The sequence below is a fragment of the Lissotriton helveticus genome, chromosome 12 (assembly GCF_964261635.1).
Source record: "Lissotriton helveticus chromosome 12, aLisHel1.1, whole genome shotgun sequence".
Taxonomy (NCBI): Eukaryota; Metazoa; Chordata; class Amphibia; order Caudata; family Salamandridae; genus Lissotriton; species Lissotriton helveticus.
This window is the reverse complement of record NC_136073.1, coordinates 472,573,805-472,594,738: the sequence shown is the minus strand read 5'-3', so window position 1 is coordinate 472,594,738 and position 20,934 is coordinate 472,573,805. Positions and strand designations below refer to the sequence as shown.

General features: G+C 50.3%; 1 protein-coding gene across 4 annotated transcripts in view; it reads right to left on the bottom strand.

The window, feature by feature from the left end:
- LOC144799363 (uncharacterized) overlaps positions 1-20,934 on the bottom strand; it is a 227,854-nt gene that overhangs the window by 105,167 nt on the left and 101,753 nt on the right. For all 4 annotated transcript variants that reach the window (XM_078670629.1, XM_078670627.1, XM_078670631.1 and 1 more), the window contains exon 5: positions 6,414-6,585. Coding sequence is in view for 1 of the 4 variants with exons in the window: in XM_078670631.1 (XP_078526757.1) it covers positions 6,414-6,585 (172 nt within the window). In the remaining 3 variants the exon portion in view is untranslated. The remainder of the gene's footprint in view (positions 1-6,413; positions 6,586-20,934) is intronic.

Here is a 20,934-nt window from a genome sequence, read left to right as displayed (position 1 = left end):
ACCGTATAACTCCCCACACCACTACTGAAGTTAGTCCATTCAAATTACTCAAGGGAAGAGATCCAGCATCTGTCATCTGTCCTTGGTGGTTCAAGGAGAAGTGTAAGGGTTTTGGTGAAGATACTGTGGATGTTAAGAGTCTTGCGGACAGAGTTTTTTGTAAGCAAAAGAAATCGGCTGAATGGTATAACAAGAGGTGGAAAGTAAGAGAGCATGGTTTGGCTGTTGGTGATTGGGTCAAGATTATGAAACCTTCTTTTGTTAGCAAGGGCATGAGCAAGTATGGCAGACCTATCCAGATCAAAAATGTTTTTAATAACTCTGTTATCACACAAGATGGAAAGGTCTGGAATGTAAGCAAAGTCGCAAAGTGCCCTGTCCAATATGATGTAAATACCCATGATGTGAATAATCATCTTGGTTCTCATAATCGTTATGATTCCACACCAGGTCTGTGTTCTAGGCTTCCTCCTGACACTATTGCCTCTAGGATCAAGGAGGATTCCCGCATTCGTAAGAAACCCATGTCTTTACAGGACTATGTATAATATTGCCTTGGTTGTTTTCATGATTTTGTACATATGTTTTATTCTTTACAATTTTGTACATATGTTTTATTCCTTGTTTTTTTTTTAGGGGGAAAATGTGTTACATCCTGCACTGCATATCTTTCATTTCATTACTTCCCCTTTAATGGCATGAGCCTTTCTTCATGGTGTTCTGGTTCTCAGAACTTTCCTAGTGATGCATTCTGCATCTTAATGTCAGTTGTACTTGGACTTGTAGCTGCCTACATGATGCTGTGCTGCTGAATAAACCTACTTGAACTTTTACCTGTTTCCTGGATTATTACAACTTCCTTTTGGAATCCCTCGTGGTGGCCGGACGAATTGGGGGCATATTATCAAGTAAGGGCGTTACATTATCGCCGCTTTTAAGCGGCGATAATGTGCTTGATAATATGCTCTATGAATTCCAATCGAAGCCCATGTTAGATGTGAAGACATCTAACATGGGCTTCGATTGGAATTCATAGAGCATATTATCAAGCCCATTATCGCCGCTTTATCAGCAGTTTCCTGCCGATAAAAGCGGCGATAATGTAACGCCCTTACTTGATAATATGCCCCTGGGTTCTCTCCCGGTACCTGTGAACAGGGTGAACAATTTGGGTATTCTGGTTGATGGTAAACTTACGTTAGAGGAACAGGTTAACAAGGTTATCTCTACCTCTTCCTTCATGCTGGGCATAATCAGGAAGATAGCACAGTTTCTACTATCCAATGTATTGTCTACCATGATCCTCTGCCTTGTAATCTCTAGGATTGACTATTGCAACAGCCTTTATGTTAACCTTCTTCCTATGGTTCAGCTGAAAAAATGACAAATTCTACAAAACACAGTAGCTACACTGCTGAGGAAAATTCCAAGATTTCAGTCGGCTTCACATGCTCTGGTTAGACTGCATTGGCTACCTGTTTAGCAAATAATTCTCTTTAAAGCGCTTTGTATAACTTATAAAGCACTCCTGGGTCGAGGGCCAGCCTTCCTGAGGGGAAAATTCAGCCGGTATGTGCCCAACAGCACCTTTATATCTAATTCAGTGATGAAATTGGTGGTGCCTCCCTATAGGCTTTCCTCCTGGGGTGGCAGGAGTTTTCTGATTTGCACAACCCAAAATTGGAACAAACTACCTTTGGCAATTAAATCAGCCACCTCTCTCGGGAGTTTCCGCCAGATACTAAAGATTTGGCTTTTTACTAAAAAGTAATCTCATTCCCTCTGTCCTTCCTCCTTTAGCGCCGAGACTCTTCCAGGTAATGGTCTGCACTTTATAAACTTAAATCAAATCAAAATCAAAATGAAATCAAATGGACTGAAGTCCTCCTGGCAAGCAAACCAAATGACAGTAAATCTTGATAAAATGAAAACTGTCATCTTTGGGAGGAAAGTACAAAAGTCTGGCTCTTGCTGATAGACAACTTGGAAAACATCTCAAAATCACAAAAATTGGGAGCTGGTTTGAAGATCACGAGGGCACCAAAAACATCTGAATTCCCGTAAACCAGAGGGATTGCCACCATGCTTCATTTTTTGTGCCTTTAAACAAAAAAAACAGAATCTATCACTAATCCCCGGACCCAAAGTGACAATATAAAGTCTCACTTCTGCTTTCATATGTGGCGCACCAGTATTTCCTCACAAATCTTTTCTAAGTATATATCTCAATGCAAATTATACAAACTGTTGATCAAATTATCGTAAAATTCAATTGAAGCCCAGACTAGGCTAGAACTAGGACTGATAGACCAGCATGTGGCTTTAAAAATAGCATTTTTAAAAATACGCACACAAACTAAGAAGAAATTAAGTCGGGATCTTCTAACACGAATAACTCCTGGTCGATCTTTAACGAATACTGCCTTAACCTTTCTGCGAGTTGATGGTATGTGGGAATTGGACCTCCCATATGCTTTATTCTAGAAGTTTATTTTTTTTAAAAACTGGCAAAACAAACAACTCTCGTGGCACACAAACTATCGCGGAAAAAGAAGCCACCCTTGGTCAGTAATGTTATGTTATGTTATGTTATGTTACATACATTTGTACTGCGCACAGCTGCCCCAGCTAAGGGGCGTCCTGGCGCATGGCAGGTAATATGCAACACCTACAGGGAACACAACAGAAGGAGAGACAAAGAGCTAAATTATTAAAACAAAAAAGTTTTTAAAGCTTTACGAAAAGCTAAAAGATCATCTAGCAGCCGCATCTCTATTGGAAGAGAATTCCAAAGCTCGGCCGCTCTGACCCGGAAGGATCGGCCACCGACCCGACACAACCTGTATCGGGGGATCACAGTAAGTGCTTGGCCCAAAGATCTCAGGGACCGGGTAGGCACATACCAGGACAGAAGGTCCGCAAGAATTTGAGGACCCCCACCCCTCAAAATCCTGAACGCCAGACACAGCACTTTAAACTGGATTCTTGCCCTGATAGGCAACCAATGCAGTGATCTCAATGTGCCGGAGACTGAACAGGTTCGGGGTAGGCCAACAATGGCTCTCGCCGCGGCATTCTGAACGCGTTGGAGGCGGGTAACCTCAGCCAGATTGGACCCTACCAGGAGAGAGCTTGCATAGTACAGGCGAGATAACACTGTAGCCTGGACTATCAGCTGCCTGGTGCGATGGTCAAAGAACTTCAGGATGGGCCGCAGCGACCGTAGGATGCCAAAGCAACAGGCCGCGGTTTTCTTCGAATGGCCCACAAAGCTAAGAAAGGGGTCCATCCATACTCCTAAGTTCTTTAATTCAGTGACCGGAAGGGGGGCCGGCCCCAGCTCAGCAGGCCACCACCTGTCCCCCCATAGTTCCGCCCTCCTACCGACGATCATGATCTCCGTTTTCTTTGCGTTGAGCTGGAGACAGTTGTTCTTCATCCAGCTCGCCACCGCCCTAAGTCCACTCTGAAACCTGGGGGCATCCTGGTCCGCATCCCCGCTGATCGTAACCGCTAGCTGAGTGTCGTCAGCATATGAGACCATGGTCATGTCCCATTGCTTGACGACCTCAGCCAGCGGTCTCACGTATAGATTAAACAACGTGGGACTCAGCGAGGAGCCTTGCGGTACCCCCTGTTTCAAAGGATGGAATTGGGACTGGAACGGTGGCACGGCAACGCTAAAGAAACGATCGTCTAGGAAGGACCGGAACCACTGGAGGGCAGGGCCGCCCAGCCCAATCTCCTCCAGGCTATGCAACAGGATGGGATGCGAGACAGTATCAAACGCGGCGCTCAGATCTAATAAAACGAGCGCCGCTGTGTGCCCCGCATCCATCACCGTGCGAAGATGTTCAGCCATGGAGAGAAGGGCGGTCTCCGTGCTGTGCCCAGCACGGAACCCGTTCTGGGTGGGATCCAAGATATTAGCATGGATAAGGTGGGCCGAAAGAACTTTGTTGACATGGGCCTCCAACACTTTGGTCGGCCATGGGAGCAAGGAGATAGGCCGATAGTTTTCAGGTTTATCTGGGTCCAGAGAAGGTTTCTTTAAAATAGGGGAAACCACCGCCCGCTTCCAGCTAGCGGGTACCGTGCCGGACTCCAACGAGATGTTAATCAAGGAGTGTACCACGGCCCGTCCCACGAACGACTGATCTCTAAAAAGAGTCGATCTGAGCGGATCAGTGGGGGACCCTGATTTAACCTGCTGAGCCAGGAGGTCAAACCCTTCAGATGTCAACGGGGGCAGCACGTGCAAAATGGTATCTCCATAGATGTTAATCGGAGACTCAACTGGAGGCCCTGTAAAGGGGAACGTCTTATAGATGTTTTGGACCTTTTCCAGAAAAAACAGAGCAAGGGCCTCACAGTGAGTGGTGGAGCCAGTCGTCGGGGCACAGGCTCGCTTTGCTCCATCTACTCTACCTATTTGCTCTATCTACTCTTACAAAGCCCTTAGTCCACAGAATTATTTTTCGGATGCCTTCCCTGTACCTAAAGCAAGGCTAATGCAGGTAAGCTTTAGTCTCCTCCCCTGTTTGGGCTTTTTGCTCAAATGGGTGGTACACTCTCTCTTGCAGGTATGTCGGCTCTGTAAAATGCTGCAAGGAACTTTGGCTCATATGTTATGTACTTGCCCTGTTTTACTCAATGAGCGTCTAATGTAGTTATGCCCTCCCATTGATCAGCATGGCATCCATACTTGCTGCATTGGCATTTTCTTTTGCCTGCAAGGAGAACACCCTCAAGTGGTAACCAGGTGACATATTAGCAAGAACCTCGTTAAAATTATTGCCGGTTTCCTGCCGCTAAAACGGCGATAATGGGCTTGCTAATAGGTGTTATAGAATTCCAATAGAAGCCCAGGTTAGATGTGCAGGACATCTAACCTGGGCTTCTATTGGAATTCTATAACGTATATTAGCAAGCCCATTATTGCCGTTTTAGCGGCAGTTTCCTGCCGCTAAAACGGCGATAATTTTAAGGAGGTTTTTGCTAATATGCTCCCAGATTTCTTAAATATATTAACTCAGCAGACAGGCTGTAGCAACTGTAATCTCCATTACTCCGATAATTGTCTTCCTCGCCACATGAGTTATGAAGTGAGCATCAGCTCCACACCAGAACCCTCCAAAGCGCTTCACATTCTATGCCTCCCATCCCTCCCAACATGGCAGACCACTTTTGGAGGCAACAAGAGGACAGTGGCAGGGCAAAGGGCATCTCATCACATGATGCTGCAGGTAGCAGTCCCTCCCCTTAAGTCCCAGGCAGTGGAGATCCTGGTAAATGCTTTCTCTTGCACAGCCCTCTACGGTCCTCAAGGCACTCTGCCACACAGCCCAGCATGAATACCAGACAGTATCTTGTCCTAGGGTAAATCCCTATGAACACATGGTCAGCAAGGAATCTTGAGACTACGTACTGGTCAGGTTGGCCAGTATTTATTCCCAGGGCTGACCACTCAGCTCCTGTAGACTATCTGAATTACATGGCTGCTGTTTGATCAACACATCATGTTAATGTCATGGGCAACGGGACTTGCACCAGCTGGTTCCAATCAATTCAACTGTGTATGTGCATTTGGACCCAAGCAGGACAGCAAGGCCTTTTTGTAAGGAACATCAGGGAGGAAAATGTGAAATGTGGCAGACCTGAATGTGGTCTGGCAGAGGAACCACTGGTCCCACCCACAGTACACTGTAACCCTCTGCAGGAGGGAACAAGATAGGCAGGCGAAAGGAGAAGCGAAAAGAAGGCAAGAAGGGGAAGTAGAAACTAAGGAAACAATAGAAAGGAATAAAAGGGAAAGGAGCAAAAAACTGAAAGAAAGGCAAAGGAGTGACAGATAAAGGGTAGAAAAAGGAAGATGAAATTACTAAAAGGCTGGGAATGAAGAGATAGGAAAGGGAGGTAAGGGGAAAGGAGGAAATGGATGAGGATAGAGTAGAAAAAGGGGTATAGAATTAGGATGTCATATGTCATGGCTTGTCACTTATGCTCGCACCTGCTGGTACCCACCTTAGGTTCTGTGGATTACCAGCAACACCTTCTACCCCTTGTTGAGTGTATTGCCACCTTAGATTTCATTTATGCTACGTGACTGGACATGCTGCGTTGAATTGGGGCTGCTATATTTGACCAGTTGTTACACCTATCAGCACCACACTCAATTCTCTCTCCATACAGGCACCCAAAAAACTGTGACTGTATGCCACATCTGAGTGACAGACTATAGTGGAATTTGAGGATCTAACACAGAATTTGAGGATACAGAGATTTGAGGATCCCGCATTCTATAAAAGCCACACCAAGACGTGAAATGCGTGAAAATAAAAGAAACTGATGCAAGAGCAGAGAATAACAGTAGTATAGTGTTATGTTTAGTATAAAAAAAATCTAGCTCTCACCTGTAAGAGACTGCAGAAAATTAAAGAGAATCTCCGTCCGTGCAGACGATCTGTGTAACCTTGAGTGCCTTGTCTTATATCCTTTCACCTCCTTCGTCGTCAGCATCACGTGCAGTCTTGGATGTGTTCCACAGGTCAACAGGGAGTGAGGCTGGTGGGTTCCATGTAGTTCCTGCAGCAACATTCAGATCAATAGCAATGTGAGTTTGATATTGGATGGGTAGAGGGAAAGGTTAGGGGAGGCTAATATTGGAGCTGAAGGAACTAGGTAGGGAAGGGAAATGAAGGGCAGAAGGGATTAAAGCAGTGAAAAGAATATGTAGGCGAGAGGGGATTGAAGTGAACAGGTGGGATAGGAAGGGAAAGTCGAAGGGAGGGGATGGACGCTGGAGGACGGGGAAGCGACAGAGGAAATTGATAGTCTAAAGGAAAGGCAATTTGAAAGTTGAAAACCTAGAGGACCAAAAGGGGGGAAGGTGGGGGAAATCTTCAAGAAGAAGCCCAAGGCACTGAGTGCCCACAATGATCAGGGCCCCCTTATAGCCCCTTTCCAACCCAGGGAACAAACTACTCTTCCTGATGTGCAAAACAGCTCACTAGAACGCGATACCGAACAAGTAATCCCTTATTTCGAATGCCTCAACAGGTACGATGTCCTTCAAGTAGATTATCCATCGGATAGTCGGTCTCAGAATCCTGCTCGGCCACCACCTATCCCTACACCTGGTTATAGCCCCCGACCCTAGAAGAAGCGGTCAGCATCGTCAAAGGGATGAGGTTAATGGCTTAAAACAAGCGCTCTTTGATGTGAAAAATTCTCCCGCCATTGGAGATTCCAAAGACTTAACATGGGTACCCAATGGGCTGACAAGAAACTATAGAAACATTGATCGCCCATGCCCTCCTTACATCTGCAGTAATGGCCCTCCTCTAACTCCCGTGAGGCAGTTTCCACCCATGCATCCATCAAATGATCTAACTTTTTGCAAGGAAAGATCCACTTGCCACTCAGCCTCCTCGTCTTTTACAAAGACCCGGCATCTCCTCAGTGAACTCTGTGCCCTCTCAAGGGGATACATCTGAAAGTAGCTCGAGTATTCTGCACCTCCAAGTGGGCAATATTGTTTTTATGTCAAAGGTTCCCAAATTACACCACAGTGCTCTTGAAGATAAAGTTTCCTTGAAGAACAAGTTCCTACATTGGATTAAAAATGTTAGACATTGCTATTCAATTGTTTACTTCTATATCGTCTATGCCAAGCGCTTTTCTTCCCAGGACGTTGGGAAGGATTGTATCGGGATGAAACTTGGTAGAGGGTTTGATCTCCCTAGACCCACGCACCCTTCCTCCCATAGGGTCTGAAATCTGCTTCAAATTGAGTCCTCCAGGTGATGGCATTGATGGGGGGAGTGAAAGGTTTGCTGAAACTAGCTCAAGGTGCAGCGTGGCCTACATAAGTGTAGCGCTCTAGTGTTCCGAGGTTCTCGGCTGAGCCCCGGAACCACATACACACAATGTATCACCTTCTGGCCGGGCGTGGCCAGAAGGCTATAAATAAATGGACGGGAGTCTCTCGGGACTTCCGGTCCAACTAACTACAGTACTGTGTGGGTGTCCAATCATTTATTGTTGCTCAGGGCCCCAGTTGTAACCCCCATCTGCCAGCAGGCACGTACAGACAGACAGCTGCCGACGAGGGTGGGATGCTGGTAAAAGAGACACCCGGAGAAAAAAAGGAAAGCGTAACGGAGCGGCGAGCAGCGTGGTCGCCGAACAGCGAGTGACCCCTGTCTACCCCGGAGGTCCCCTGAGGTCTCGAAGTCCAGCGCCGGTAAGCAGCGTGCGTAGAAGCTGCGGGAGAAGCTGGCAAGTGCAGCGCCAAAAGACGCGAGATAAGCAGCAGGCCCAGCGCTGAAGAGGCCCGACTGGAATACAGAGAGGCGCGCGCATGCGCGGAAACCACGAGGCCTGCCCCAGCGTCAGACGCGTGTAAAGGCCCTCACAGTTACGCGAGGCAGAAGTCACCGGCAGAGGGGGAAAAGAGGCCTTGAATCCTAAGCGCGAGAACCGCGCGTGAGGAAGAATCAACAGGCACTGCCTAGGAACCCCCGAGAGAAGGAAAAAAACAAGCATTGGCCCAACCAAGTTATCAAGCAAACACACTGCAACAATAACGCGTGCATGTGCAGGATAAAAGACTGAAAACTGTAGAGAGCCACCCGGCCTCTTAACAACAATGTATCCAAAACACTCACGCACGCATTCACCCTCGGGACGGGCACGCCCCGAGGTATATAATAAAAGCGCGGAAGACCGCTCGGGGTCTTTCCGGCATACCCTCAGATACTGTGTGTGTGTCCCTCTTTGTTATAGATCTGCTGCGTGCGAGGCCCCGACCTCGCACACCACACTGGCGACGAGGCCGGTACCGCCCCCGCGCGTGCCCTGCCGACCGCCGGAGCTGTTCGCTCCCTACCTGCTGCCCTCCGCAGGCTGTGGCTGCCTGTGCCGTCCCTGGCCGCGGAGGTCGTCCGCCGGCCTGCTGCCTTGGCTCACTGACGGCTCCCGCCCACGCGCCTCCTATCGCGGAGCGTGTTCAGCCGGCAGGAGCTGTGCCTGGCCTTCCTCCTGGTGCCGGGTGAGTGCGCTGTCCCTGCGGCCCTGCTGTGGCCCCCCCGCGCTGCGCGTGTCGCTGTCTGGGGGCTCGCCCTCTACCCTGGCGTGTGGCGCGTGTACGCGCGCGCTCTTCGTGTGGTGCGCTGCCCCGGTGGGGGAGGGGTGAAGAGGGGAGACGCTGCACGTCAAACCCCGAGGCCCTGACACGTGGAGCCTCCAACGCCTGCCCTGCCCTGCGCCCTCACACGCTATCTATCACTCGGTTTTGGACCACGTGGGGGGGGAAGGTCGAATACCTCCACATCCACCGCTTCTGCCGCATCCTGAAAAAAAAAAAAACATTGAGAAGAAGACAAGCACTGGTAAAACCAACGCTGCATGATATCACTATAGGAAGCCTACTGCCACCACAGTGCACCAGCAGCCTGCCAAGGCATTACCCTGCCCCAAACCAAGCACTACAATCAGGGCCAGGGAGGAGTGAGTTCAGAGAAGGGACTTAAGCATGACTGACAACGCCACTGGAGGCGCGACCGCAGTGCCGGTCACCAATGCTGCTCAACCAGGGCCCGCTGGCCCACCTCAACGCCTCGACGCCGACACGCATATTATTAGTCATGCGCATACAGGCGTAGCCCCCATTCCGCCCTTCAGTGAAACAGCAGACCCCGCAACTGCGGCACCGCGGTGGAAGGCGTGGCTTGGGCGCCTGAATCTATACTTCAAAGGGACCCGAGAAACGGACGACACCGTAAAGAGATCGCTCTTGATCCTATATGGGGGCCCAGAAATATATGACCTCTTCGAGTCCCTTCCGAACACGGGAGAGGAAGACGACTATGACGCGGCGGTAGCCGCGCTGAACACACACTTTGACCCCCAAGTGAACACGGACTATGAAAAATTCAAATTTAAGCGGGCGTGGCAAACTGAGGCTGAATCGGTAGACATGTACTACGCTAGGCTGCGCCGGCTGGCCAGCAGCTGCCCATTCGCCGACCCGCGGGAGGAGATAAGGGACCAAATCATTGTAGGGTGCCGGTCGAAACTACTTAGAAAGCTCATCCTCAGACAGCCCGGCATCACGTTGGACGCCATCCTTGTCCTTGCTCGCTCCCATGAACTATCAGACTCAAGAGCGGATGAGATGGAGCTGGCGCTCCGATCCCCCATGGCCCCACCAGCCACACCCAAAATGGCGCTCATCAAAGAAGAAACAGTTGACGCAATACACAGAAGACCAGCGGGTGGAAGAACACGACAGTGGCAACCCCGAGAGGCTCAATGCGCATACTGCGGTGGAGACCACGCAGCGACAGCTGTGTGCAACGCAAAAGGGAAGATCTGCTCGAAGTGTGGGAGACTCAACCACTTTGCCGCCGTGTGCCAAGGAGGGAGATACAGGCCCAATGCCCCGCGGTCACGGGGCGGGTACGGGCCTCGATCGACGACCTCAAGAGTGAGACAACTATCGCTGGAGCCTGAACACCCACCTCCCGACACGCATGCCCAAGACAGGAGGCCACACTATGAAGATGAGGACGACGACGAAGTGTATGTGATATCGTATGTCAGCCGGATCTCTACCAGGAAGAGACCACCCCCCATGTGCACGATATCCGTGGAAGGCTCGGAAATCAGAGCTCTCATTGACACTGGAGCTTCAGTAAATGTCATGGACTCTGAACAGTATGAACAAATGTCGCCCAAACCTCCACTCGCCACGTCAGCCGCCCGGATATATACCTATGGGGGCACGGAACCCCTGCCGCTGCGCGGAGTCATTAGCACCACCATTAGCAATGGAGACTACACCACAGAGGCACGGTTCCACATTACTGAAGGGAAGAAAGGCACACTGCTCAGCTGTAACACAGCCGAAGATCTGGGACTGGTTTTCTTCGCCAACCAAGTCCATCAATCACACGCTGACAACATGTTACAAGAATTCCCCGCACTGTTCAGTGGCCTTGGAAAGCTCAAAGGCAAGAAAGTCAAACTGCACATAGACACTTTCATTTGTCCTGTCGCGCTAAGACCCAGAAGAGTGCCATTTAATCTCCGCCCTCAGGTGGAAGAAGAGCTGAAGAGGCTTGAGGACCTAGACGTCATCGAGAAGGTGTCGGGACCGACCCCCTGGGTATCCCCGCTGGTAGTGGCCCCAAAACCAAAGCAGCCTGGCGCCATCAGGCTATGCGTCGACATGAGGCTGCCGAACGCTGCCGTGAAGAGGGAGCGTCATATCACGCCCACAATGGATGACATCGTCGCCGACCTCAACGGGGCGAAATGGTTTTCAAAACTTGACCTCAACGCGGGATACCACCAATTGGAACTGGAACCAAGCAGCCGATACATCACAACATTCTCTACTCATGTCGGACTCCGACGGTACAAGAGGCTGAGCTTCGGAGTGTCATCAGCAGCCGAGGTGTTTCAGAACGCAATTAAGGAAGTTTTATCCGGACTGACTGGAGTCATCAATCTAAGTGATGACATTCTCATCTACTCAAACACGCTGGAGGAACACCACGCCCACCTAAGAGCCACCCTGCAGAGACTCCAAGAACACGGGTTGACTCTCCACCGAGCGAAATGCTCGTTCTATCAGGAAGCCGTTGATTTCTTTGGTTATAGGTTCACACGCGAAGGGCTCCGGATTGACCCGAAAGCAGAAGCCATCCAGAACGCAAGCACGCCCAGGAACCCATCTGAAGTGAGAAGTTTCCTCGGGATGGCCACGTACTGTGGCCGATTCATACCCAATTTAGCAGATCTAACCGAACCCCTCCGAACACTCACAAAACAGGATCAGGAGTGGGAATGGACATGCGCAGCGAACCAGGCCTTCCAGGAGATCAAGGCAAGCCTTCTGGATAAGGCCACAATGGCCTACTTCCAACCGTGCAGAAAGACCGAGCTAATCGTAGACGCCAGCCCGGTAGGCCTCGGTGCAGTCCTGCTGCAAGAATACGGCCGGGACGAGTGGAGACCCGTGGCGTATGCGAGCAAAGCCCTCACAGACACTGAGACTCGATACGCTCAGATTGAGCGAGAGGCGCTAGCCATCAAGTGGGCCTGCCACCACTTTCACTTATATCTCTGCGGACAGAACTTCACTGTTGTAACCGATCACAAGCCACTCCTACCACTGTTCACAGGATCCTCCAGACTCGCTCCCCCGCGAATTGAGCGATGGGCAGTCCAGCTACAAGGCTACAACTTTACCCTGATCTTTCGGCCAGGCGCCCACAATCCGGCAGACTACCTATCCAGACACCCAGACGTGACCCGGAAGGCACTCCCGTTGGCAGATGGGCAGGTCGTAGAAGAGTTCGTACACATGGTGTCCATGGCTGCATGCCCGGACACACTCACCTTGCCGGAAATAGGGGAAGCCACGGCTGCCGATGAGACTCTAGCCAGAGTCAAGAAAGCCCTAGAACATGGAAGCTGGACTCGATTCCTCGATGGAATACAAGGACTACGACCGGAAGTGAGTCACGCCCAACAACAGCTATGGCAGATCCGTCATGAGCTGAGCATAGGAGACGAAGGAATCGTACTGCGAGGACACCTCATCGTTGTGCCCGCAAGCCTTCAGCAACACATGCTCACGATTGCACACGTGGGCCACCAAGGGATGGCCAAAACAAAAGCCCGGTTGCGCAACAAAGTGTGGTTTCCCGCCATGGATCGCATGGTGGACGATATGGTGCGATCCTGTCATGCATGCACCATCACAGGCTCGGATCCGGCTCCGGCCCCTGTCATCACGGAAGAGGCAGCAACAACACCTTGGACTCAGCTAAGCATCGACTTTGGAAGCTTCCCAGATGGCCGGCACACATTGGTGGTGGTGGACTCATTTTCAAAGTTCCCTGTCGTAGAATTGCTCACATCCACAGCGTTCGGGCAAGTCAAAAAGGCGCTGGACCACATTTTCGCCACGATGGGGCTCCCAGACGAAGTGAAATCGGACAATGGGCCGCCTTTTCAGGGGAGAGAGTTCCAAGCTTATCTGGAAGGTTTACGGATTAAACACCGGAGAATCACTCCTTTGTGGCCGCAAGCGAACGGCGAAGTGGAAAGACTCATGCGAACCCTCAATAGGGCCCTCCGCATCGCTGTCAATGATGGTAAAGACCCAGAGGCCGCTTTGGACCAATTTCTTAGTGCATACCGACAGACTCCACATAGTACCACACAATGTGCACCTGCACACGTCCTGTTCAAAAGAGCCCCAAGGGGAAACATCCCCACGTCCCCCACCTGGACACCAGAAGCAAGGGACAGTGAGGCGATCCAGTCAAGGAGAACCATCACAAATCAAAAGGCAAGCGAGGGACGACATGCCAGACAGCCAGGGCTACAAGTAGGGGACACTGTGGTGGTGCAAGATCGCCACCCAGGGTGGAAATTCAGGACCCCATTTGAGCCAGAAAGATGGATCATTGAAAAGTTCAGAGGAACGATGGTGACCGCCCGCCTCGGCCAACAGACTGTCACTCGTAACGTGTCGTGTTTCAAAAGAGTAGAGAGACAGGATGGTAATCCCAGAGACACGGAAGAAACAACCGAGGCAGAGTCAGACCATCAGGGCGACGCAAGACCCAGGGACCAAGGATTGGTGCCCCACTCGAACCCTGACAGGTCTGGCGAAGACAGACGTCAAGCCAGCAGTCCCCGAAGTGAAACATTGGAGCAGACACCCTCCGATAGTGATGGTGAGGCAACCCCGGCCGGGGCTGCTAGATCTCCTGTTCGCCACCATCACCGATATCACCTACGGCCCAATCCTGGCCCCAGTGAGAGGCTACGAGACTTTGTGTGGACTTCCCCATAATTCAAGTGAAAGAGCAATCCAGTATATGAACTAAATTGAAGGAGGGATGTAGAGAGCCATCCGGCCTCTTAACAACAATGTATCCAAAACACTCACGCACGCATTCACCCTCAGGACGGGCACGCCCCGAGGTATATAATAAAAGCGCGGAAGACCGCTCGGGGTCTTTCCGGCATACCCTCAGATACTGTGTGTGTGTCCCTCATTGTTATAGATCTGCTGCGTGCGAGGCCCCGACCTCGCACACCACAAAAACAAGCATTGGCACAAGACTCCAAGAGAGAGAGAAAACAAGCACTGGCACAAACATGTACAGTAAACAAATGTTGACAACGTCAAGAAAGGCCACACACCACTATATCAAACCCACCACAGCAGGAGCACAACAGCAAGCACCAATCCCAGTACAACAAGCAGGACCCCCTATCCAACAACCGGCCCACTCACAGATACAAGCCCTGCCCCCCTACAGTGAACTCATTGATCTGGCGACAGCGGCTCCGAGGTGGGCAGTCTGGATAGGACAGTTAAATAACTATTTCGTAGCCACGAGACAGAAAGACAACGAAGTCCAAAGGTCGCTGCTATTACATTTTGGTGGTGTTGAAATCTACAAGCTCTTTGCTCACCTACCGAACACAGGTGAAGCCGATGATTATGATGCCGCGGTACGAGCATTGAATGCGCACTTTGACCCATAGCTCAATCCACATTATGAGCGTTTCAAATTCAGGCAGTCGAGGCAGAGGGAAGGAGAGATGATAGATGCATTCCACGCGCGGTTAAGAGCATTGATCAGTACGTGCACGGAAGACGATCAAACAAAGGAAGTCACGGCGCAGCTGATACAGGGATGCCGCAACAAATCACTGAGGACGTTAATACTGCGTCAACCCCGCATCACATTAGAAGAAATACTACTTCTTGCACGGTCGCATGAGTTATCAGATGTCAGATCCTCAGCGATGGAAGCTGCCCTAAACCCCAACGCAGACACAGGTGTAGCAGTAAAAACCGAGAGAGTGGATGCCGTCCGGAACACTGGCCGGAGTGGACGTGGGCGATGGCCAACGAGGACCCCACGACGATCATCATGCGGATATTGCGGGCGTGAAGAGCAGGGCCCGGAGAGTTGTCCCGCTTGAGGAAGGCATGCTCGAAATGTGGAGTGCAGAATCATTTTGCCAGCGCCTGCAGAGGGGGATACCGTGGAAGAAACCAGTCCGGGAAGAGGACACTGTCTGGGGCAGTGAGGCAATTGGCCTTAGACGACACCCCATCATCACGATCTGCGAAGCCTCAGCATCGACGTTATGAGCGCCTAGATGACTCGTCCACGGAAGAAGATGAGTGTTATTTTGTATCCTTCACAAGCGACCTGAAGATGCGGCGGAGGCCGCAACCCAAATGCCAAATCCAAATCGATGGGTCGTCAGTGACAGGAGTGATAGACACAGGCGCCACCGTCAACGTGATGGGGATACAGCACTATAAAGCACTTAACCCGAAGCCACAACTAACACCATCGAAGGTCCGGATATTGACGTATGGGAGTCAGGAACCACTTCCTCTGCGAGGGAAGATGGTGGTACAGGTCAAATCGGAAGAACGAGAAGTAATGACGACGTTCCACGTTGTTGACAAAGAAGCTAATCTCCTGGTCGGGAGCCACACAGCGGAAGACTTGAATCTCATCGCATTCGCCAACGCCATGAAGAGTTTACAGACTGAAGACATCCTACAACTATTCCCATCTCTCTTTGAAGGCCTAGGGACAATCAAGAGGCCACCAGTAAAGCTCCATATTGACAAAGCCATACAACCAATTGCACTGCGACACAGAAGAATCCCGTTCCACCTGCGAACGGCCGTTGAACAAGAGCTGGCCCAATTGGAAAAACAAGGAGTCATTGAGACGGTGACAGGCCCGACACCATGGGTGTCCCAGATGGTGATAGCGGAAAAGCCTCGACAACCTGGGAAAATAAGGATCTGCAATGACATGCGAATGCCTAACAAGGCGATCAAAAGAGAAAGACACATCACGCCGACAGTAGATGACATCCTAGCTGACCTCAACGGTGCCCAATGGTTTTCGTATCTAGACCTGAACGCCGGCTACCACAAACTAAGGCTGGCGGAAGAGAGCAGGTACATCACCACGTTCTCGGCCCACCTAGGTCTCAGACGATACAAGAGGTTAAATTTCGGGATATCTTCAGCCGCAGAGATATTCCAGAACACCATAAAAGAGATCCTGTCAGGCCTACAAGGAGTGCTAAACGTCAGCGATGACATCCTAATACACTCTAAAACAAGTGAAGAACACCATCACAGGCTGAGAGCAACTCTCAAAAGATTAGCAGAACACGGGGTGACCTTACACAAAGATAAGTGCAAGTTCTTCCAGAAGTCCATAGAGTTCTTTGGGTACATGTTCGACGCCGAGGGAGTCAAGGTGGACCCCCGAATATCTCAGGCCATCAAGAATGCACCTGCTCCGGTGACAGCGTCCGAGGTGAGAAGCTTCCTAGGCATGGCCCAGTACTGCGCAAGGTACATTCCCAACCTAGCTACCATTGCAGAACCACTCTGTAACCTGACAAAGAAGAAGAGCCCGTGGAGGTGGGCCAGAGAAGAAGAAGATGCTTTCAACAAAATTAAAGAGGCACTACTGGACGGAACAACAATGGCGTACTTTGACACGTCAAAACGGACAGAGATATTAGTAGATGCCAGCCCGGTCGGTCTGGAGGCACTGCTTACACAGGAGACAGAACCTGGAGTAGGGGCCCCTTTAGCATTTGCCAGCAAAGCTCTCACAGCGACTGAAGCAAATACTCCCAAATAGAAAGAGAAGCTCTAGCAGTCAAATGGGCTTGGAACCACTTTCACCTATCACAGGATACCCATTCCAGATGGTCACAGACCACCAACCGTTGATACCTCTATTCAAAGGCACTGCACCTCACCCCCCGCCTCGAATTGAACGTTGGGCAATTCAGATACAGCAGTATCAGATGGATCTCGTGTACAGACCCAGATTGCCAATTTTCTGTCTCGCCACCCGGATACAAGAGCAGTAACAGAAGGCGAGCAAGAGTCAACGTCTATCTGGCCCCCTTGGCGGACGTGGTGGAATCTTACGGAGTCAGGGTGGTCTCTTACGCTGACGACACACAGCTGGTGTTTTCCTTTCGGGACCACTCTGACTCCGCATTTCTCAACTTCCGCCAATGCCTTCTTAACATCAGTGGCTGGATGACTACGAACCACCTTAGATTGAACGCAGACAAAACAGAGGTTCTGTTCTTTAATCAGAAAACCTCTATCCCCTCTTTTTGGTGGTGGCCTACGGCTCTTGATCCTGCCCCATCCCCGGCTCACTCGGCTCGGAACCTTGGCTTCCAATTTGATGACTCTTTGTCTTGTAAAATTCAGATCAACAAAGTTACGTCCGCATGCTTCATGAAACTTCGCATGATAAAGAAGATCCTTCCGTACCTCCCCATGGATTCCCGCCGCACAGTTACCCAGGCCCTTATTACGTCCCACCTGGACTATGCCAATAGCCTTTATGCAGGGGCCCCCCAGTACCTGATTGGTCGGCTGCAGATCGTCCAGAATGCTGCAGCCAGACTGATCGGTAATATCCCGTACCGTCAATCTGTCTCTGCATACCGGAGGAAACTCCACTGGCTCCCTGTGGCTAGCCGCATCCAGTTTAAGGTCCTCACTCTTACCTATCGAGCCGTCAACAACCTCGGTCCTACTTACCTGCAAAATCGGGTCTCGATATCCCGCTCCACCAGATCCCTGAGATCCAATGACCTCCGCCTCCTAATCTCGCCCCGTTTCAGACTGTCCAGAACCGGTGGCAGAGGTTTTGGTGTCATTGCTGCCAGACTCTGGAATTCCCTTCCGCTTGAACTGAGGTTTTGTCCCTCTGAAACCATCTTCCGAGCCAAACTTAAAACCTGGCTTTTCTCCGGACTCTAGTTTCCCCTTCATCTCTTTCTTTTTCTCTTCCCTTTTTTCACTTGGGTACCCCTGGATTTTAGCGCCGGGACACCCCCTCGGGGGTAGCTGCGCGCTCTACAAACTCCATAAAATAAAATAAAAATAAAGAGGCCCAAATAGAAGAATTTGTGAACATGATAGCCCAAGGATCATGCCCCCAGGCATTGTCAGCACCCATTTTTTTTTTGTTTGAATATATTTTATTGGTTTGTTGGCTCACATAATCAATACACAAATATGCAATGCCTAAGAGGAAATAACCCACATATGTTGCATGGTAACAGTGCGGCAATACAGTACAATGACAACGCATAGCAATACAATCATTATGTATTCCAGGTCGTGTAGTAGAATTGCCAGGACAATATGGATAGTTGGGGCCACAATGGGTGTGATGTCACTCTGCATCCAGAGCGATGCAGCTTTGGAGTGTTGTGAGGTTAGATTCAGTGGGAGGCGGCATGTCCCAGTGATTCCGCATCTTCACTGTGTCCTTCCCAACAGGCAGTACGTGATGTGTCACCAGATGTGGTGTGTAAACAGGAGTACGGAGTGTCAGATGTACACCATCAACCAATGCAATATACACAGTTTTACAACAAGCGTGTCGGTGGAGACAACCACCGTATCATCTTAACGAAACCGTTAGGGGAGAAAACTAAACAGGACAAAACAGTGAGAGTGGATAGGGTCCCCAACACCATGAGGCGATGATTGAGGAGAATGAAAATAAAAAATGGGGATGGTATGAGGAAAAAACAGGATGTGTTAAGAGATCTGCAGTCTCGTGAGGAGTGTCAATGTGCGGTCGTGAAGGCAAGCGCTTGGGTCCGAGAGCAAGATAATGGGAGTCAGGTGCTCCGCGGGATGTAAGCCCCGCCCAAGGTGGAGGTAGGGGAGATCGGTCCAGCGGCATCCGGCAGGCACCAGGGTGTTAACGCTAGGGGCAGGCATTGTCAGCACCCATGATAGTAAACCAATACCCAAATGACAATCATTCAAAGAGTCATCGCAGCAATCCAAACAGGATCCTGGGAAGGATTCCTACGAGACACTCAGGACTGGAGTGAGCCAGACCGTTCACGTCTGGGGAAATTTTGGAAAATACATTATGAGCTCGGCATGGCGGAGAATGGGCTGGTACTGAGAGGGCGTAGAGTCGTGATACCTTTGACATTACAAGAGCAAGCAACGGTGCTGGCACATTCAGGGCACCAAGGCACCTGGCGGATGAAAGCCAGGATGCGTGAGCAGGTGTGCTTTCCTGACTTTGAGAGTGACGTCGACAAGTTGGTGCAAAACTGCCGAGCATGCCAGCTGACAAGTGCCCCTGAGGTGCCAGCACCTGTCATCACAGAAGAACCAGCGCCGGCCCCATGGTCGTGGGTCAGCCTAGACTTTGGCAGTTTCCCCGACGGGAGAATCACAGTTTTACTCAGACACATACACGAAGTATCCCATTGTAGAAGTAGCCGCGTCCACCAGTTTTGTGAATGTTCAACCAATCCTAGACAAAGCCTTTGCTATGTTTGGACTTCCACAAGTACGCAAGACCGACAACGGTCCCCCATTCCAAGGGAGTGAATTTAAGGAGTTCCTGCGGGTACTGGGAGTGAAGCATCACCGCATTACACCACAATGGCCACAGGCCAACGGCGAAGTTGAAAGGTTCATGTGGACAATTAACAAAACATTGAGGATAGCCACAGTGGAAGGTGTGGATCCTGAAAGTGCGCTCCAGCGTTTTCTTGGAGAATATCGTAGTACCCCCCACAGCACGACCCAAAGGTCGTCCTGGTCACTCATGCTGGCGGGACCACGGAAGGATCTCCTTCCAATGGCAGAAAATTGGAAACCGGAACCATACTCCCCGGAGAACATCCAAGCGAGAAGGAGGCGAAATAATGACAAAGCAAGCAAGAAACGAAGAGCTCATGAACGGGCATTAGCGCCAGGAGATGCCGTGCTAATCCGAGCCAGGAGGCCAGGCGGAAAATTCCGCACTCCCTATGAAGCTGAACCCTGGACGATTAAAAATACAAGAGGAACAGCCATAACAGTGCAGAGAAACGGGGAAGAGGTGACACGGAATGTGTCCTGGTTCAAACGAATACCATCTGACTCTGGGTGTGAAGAGCGAGTTAGTGAACCACTGGCTGAAAAGTCCACGGAAGGTGGAGAAGAACATGCCTGTACGGAATCGCTCACTAACATGCCTGGGCCACCACCACAATCTCCTCCCAAGACGAATGCTGCACGTAAACCGGCAAGAGGAAGACAACGATATGATCTCAGACCTAATCCAAGACCCAACCAAAAGTTTGCAGACTTTACGTGTTAATGGTTATCAATCTGGTTGTGGTTAAAAGACTAACTTGGGAAGGGATGTAGCGCTCTAGTGTTCCGAGGGTCTCGGCTGAGCCCCGGAACCACATACACACAATGTATTACCTTCTGGCCAGGCGTGGCCAGAAGGCTATAAATAAATGGACGGGAGTCGCTCTGGACTTCTGGTCCAACTAACTGCAGTACTGTGTGGGTGTCCAATCATTTATTGTTGCTCAGGGCCCCAGTTGTAACCCCCATCTGCCAGCAGACACATACAGACAGACAGCCCTCCCCCCACAATAAGGAGCTCTCCCTTCACAACCTGCTGATAGCGGTTGGACTGCGGTCGACCGAATGCGCAATCCCCTTGCTTCCACAGAATATGGCGCATGCAAATACATCGCGTTCCCTAACAACGCGATGCCATTACTATGCAAGTCATTACATGGACTTCCAGTAGATGGCGCTGTAATATTAGGACTGCATCATTTACTATTCCAACTCCAGCCTACACAACAGCAGGGAAGGTGTTGGAAAATTAAATGATGCTATTTCTTATGTTAGAGCTCCATCTACTGAAAGTCGATGTAATGACTTGGGTAGTAACAGCATTACGTTGTAAAGTCATTGCGGTCTAATGACTGTGATGTAAAGGTTGTTTCCCGTTTAAAATGATATTTATCAATGGGTGTATTGCCTACCTCTTGGAC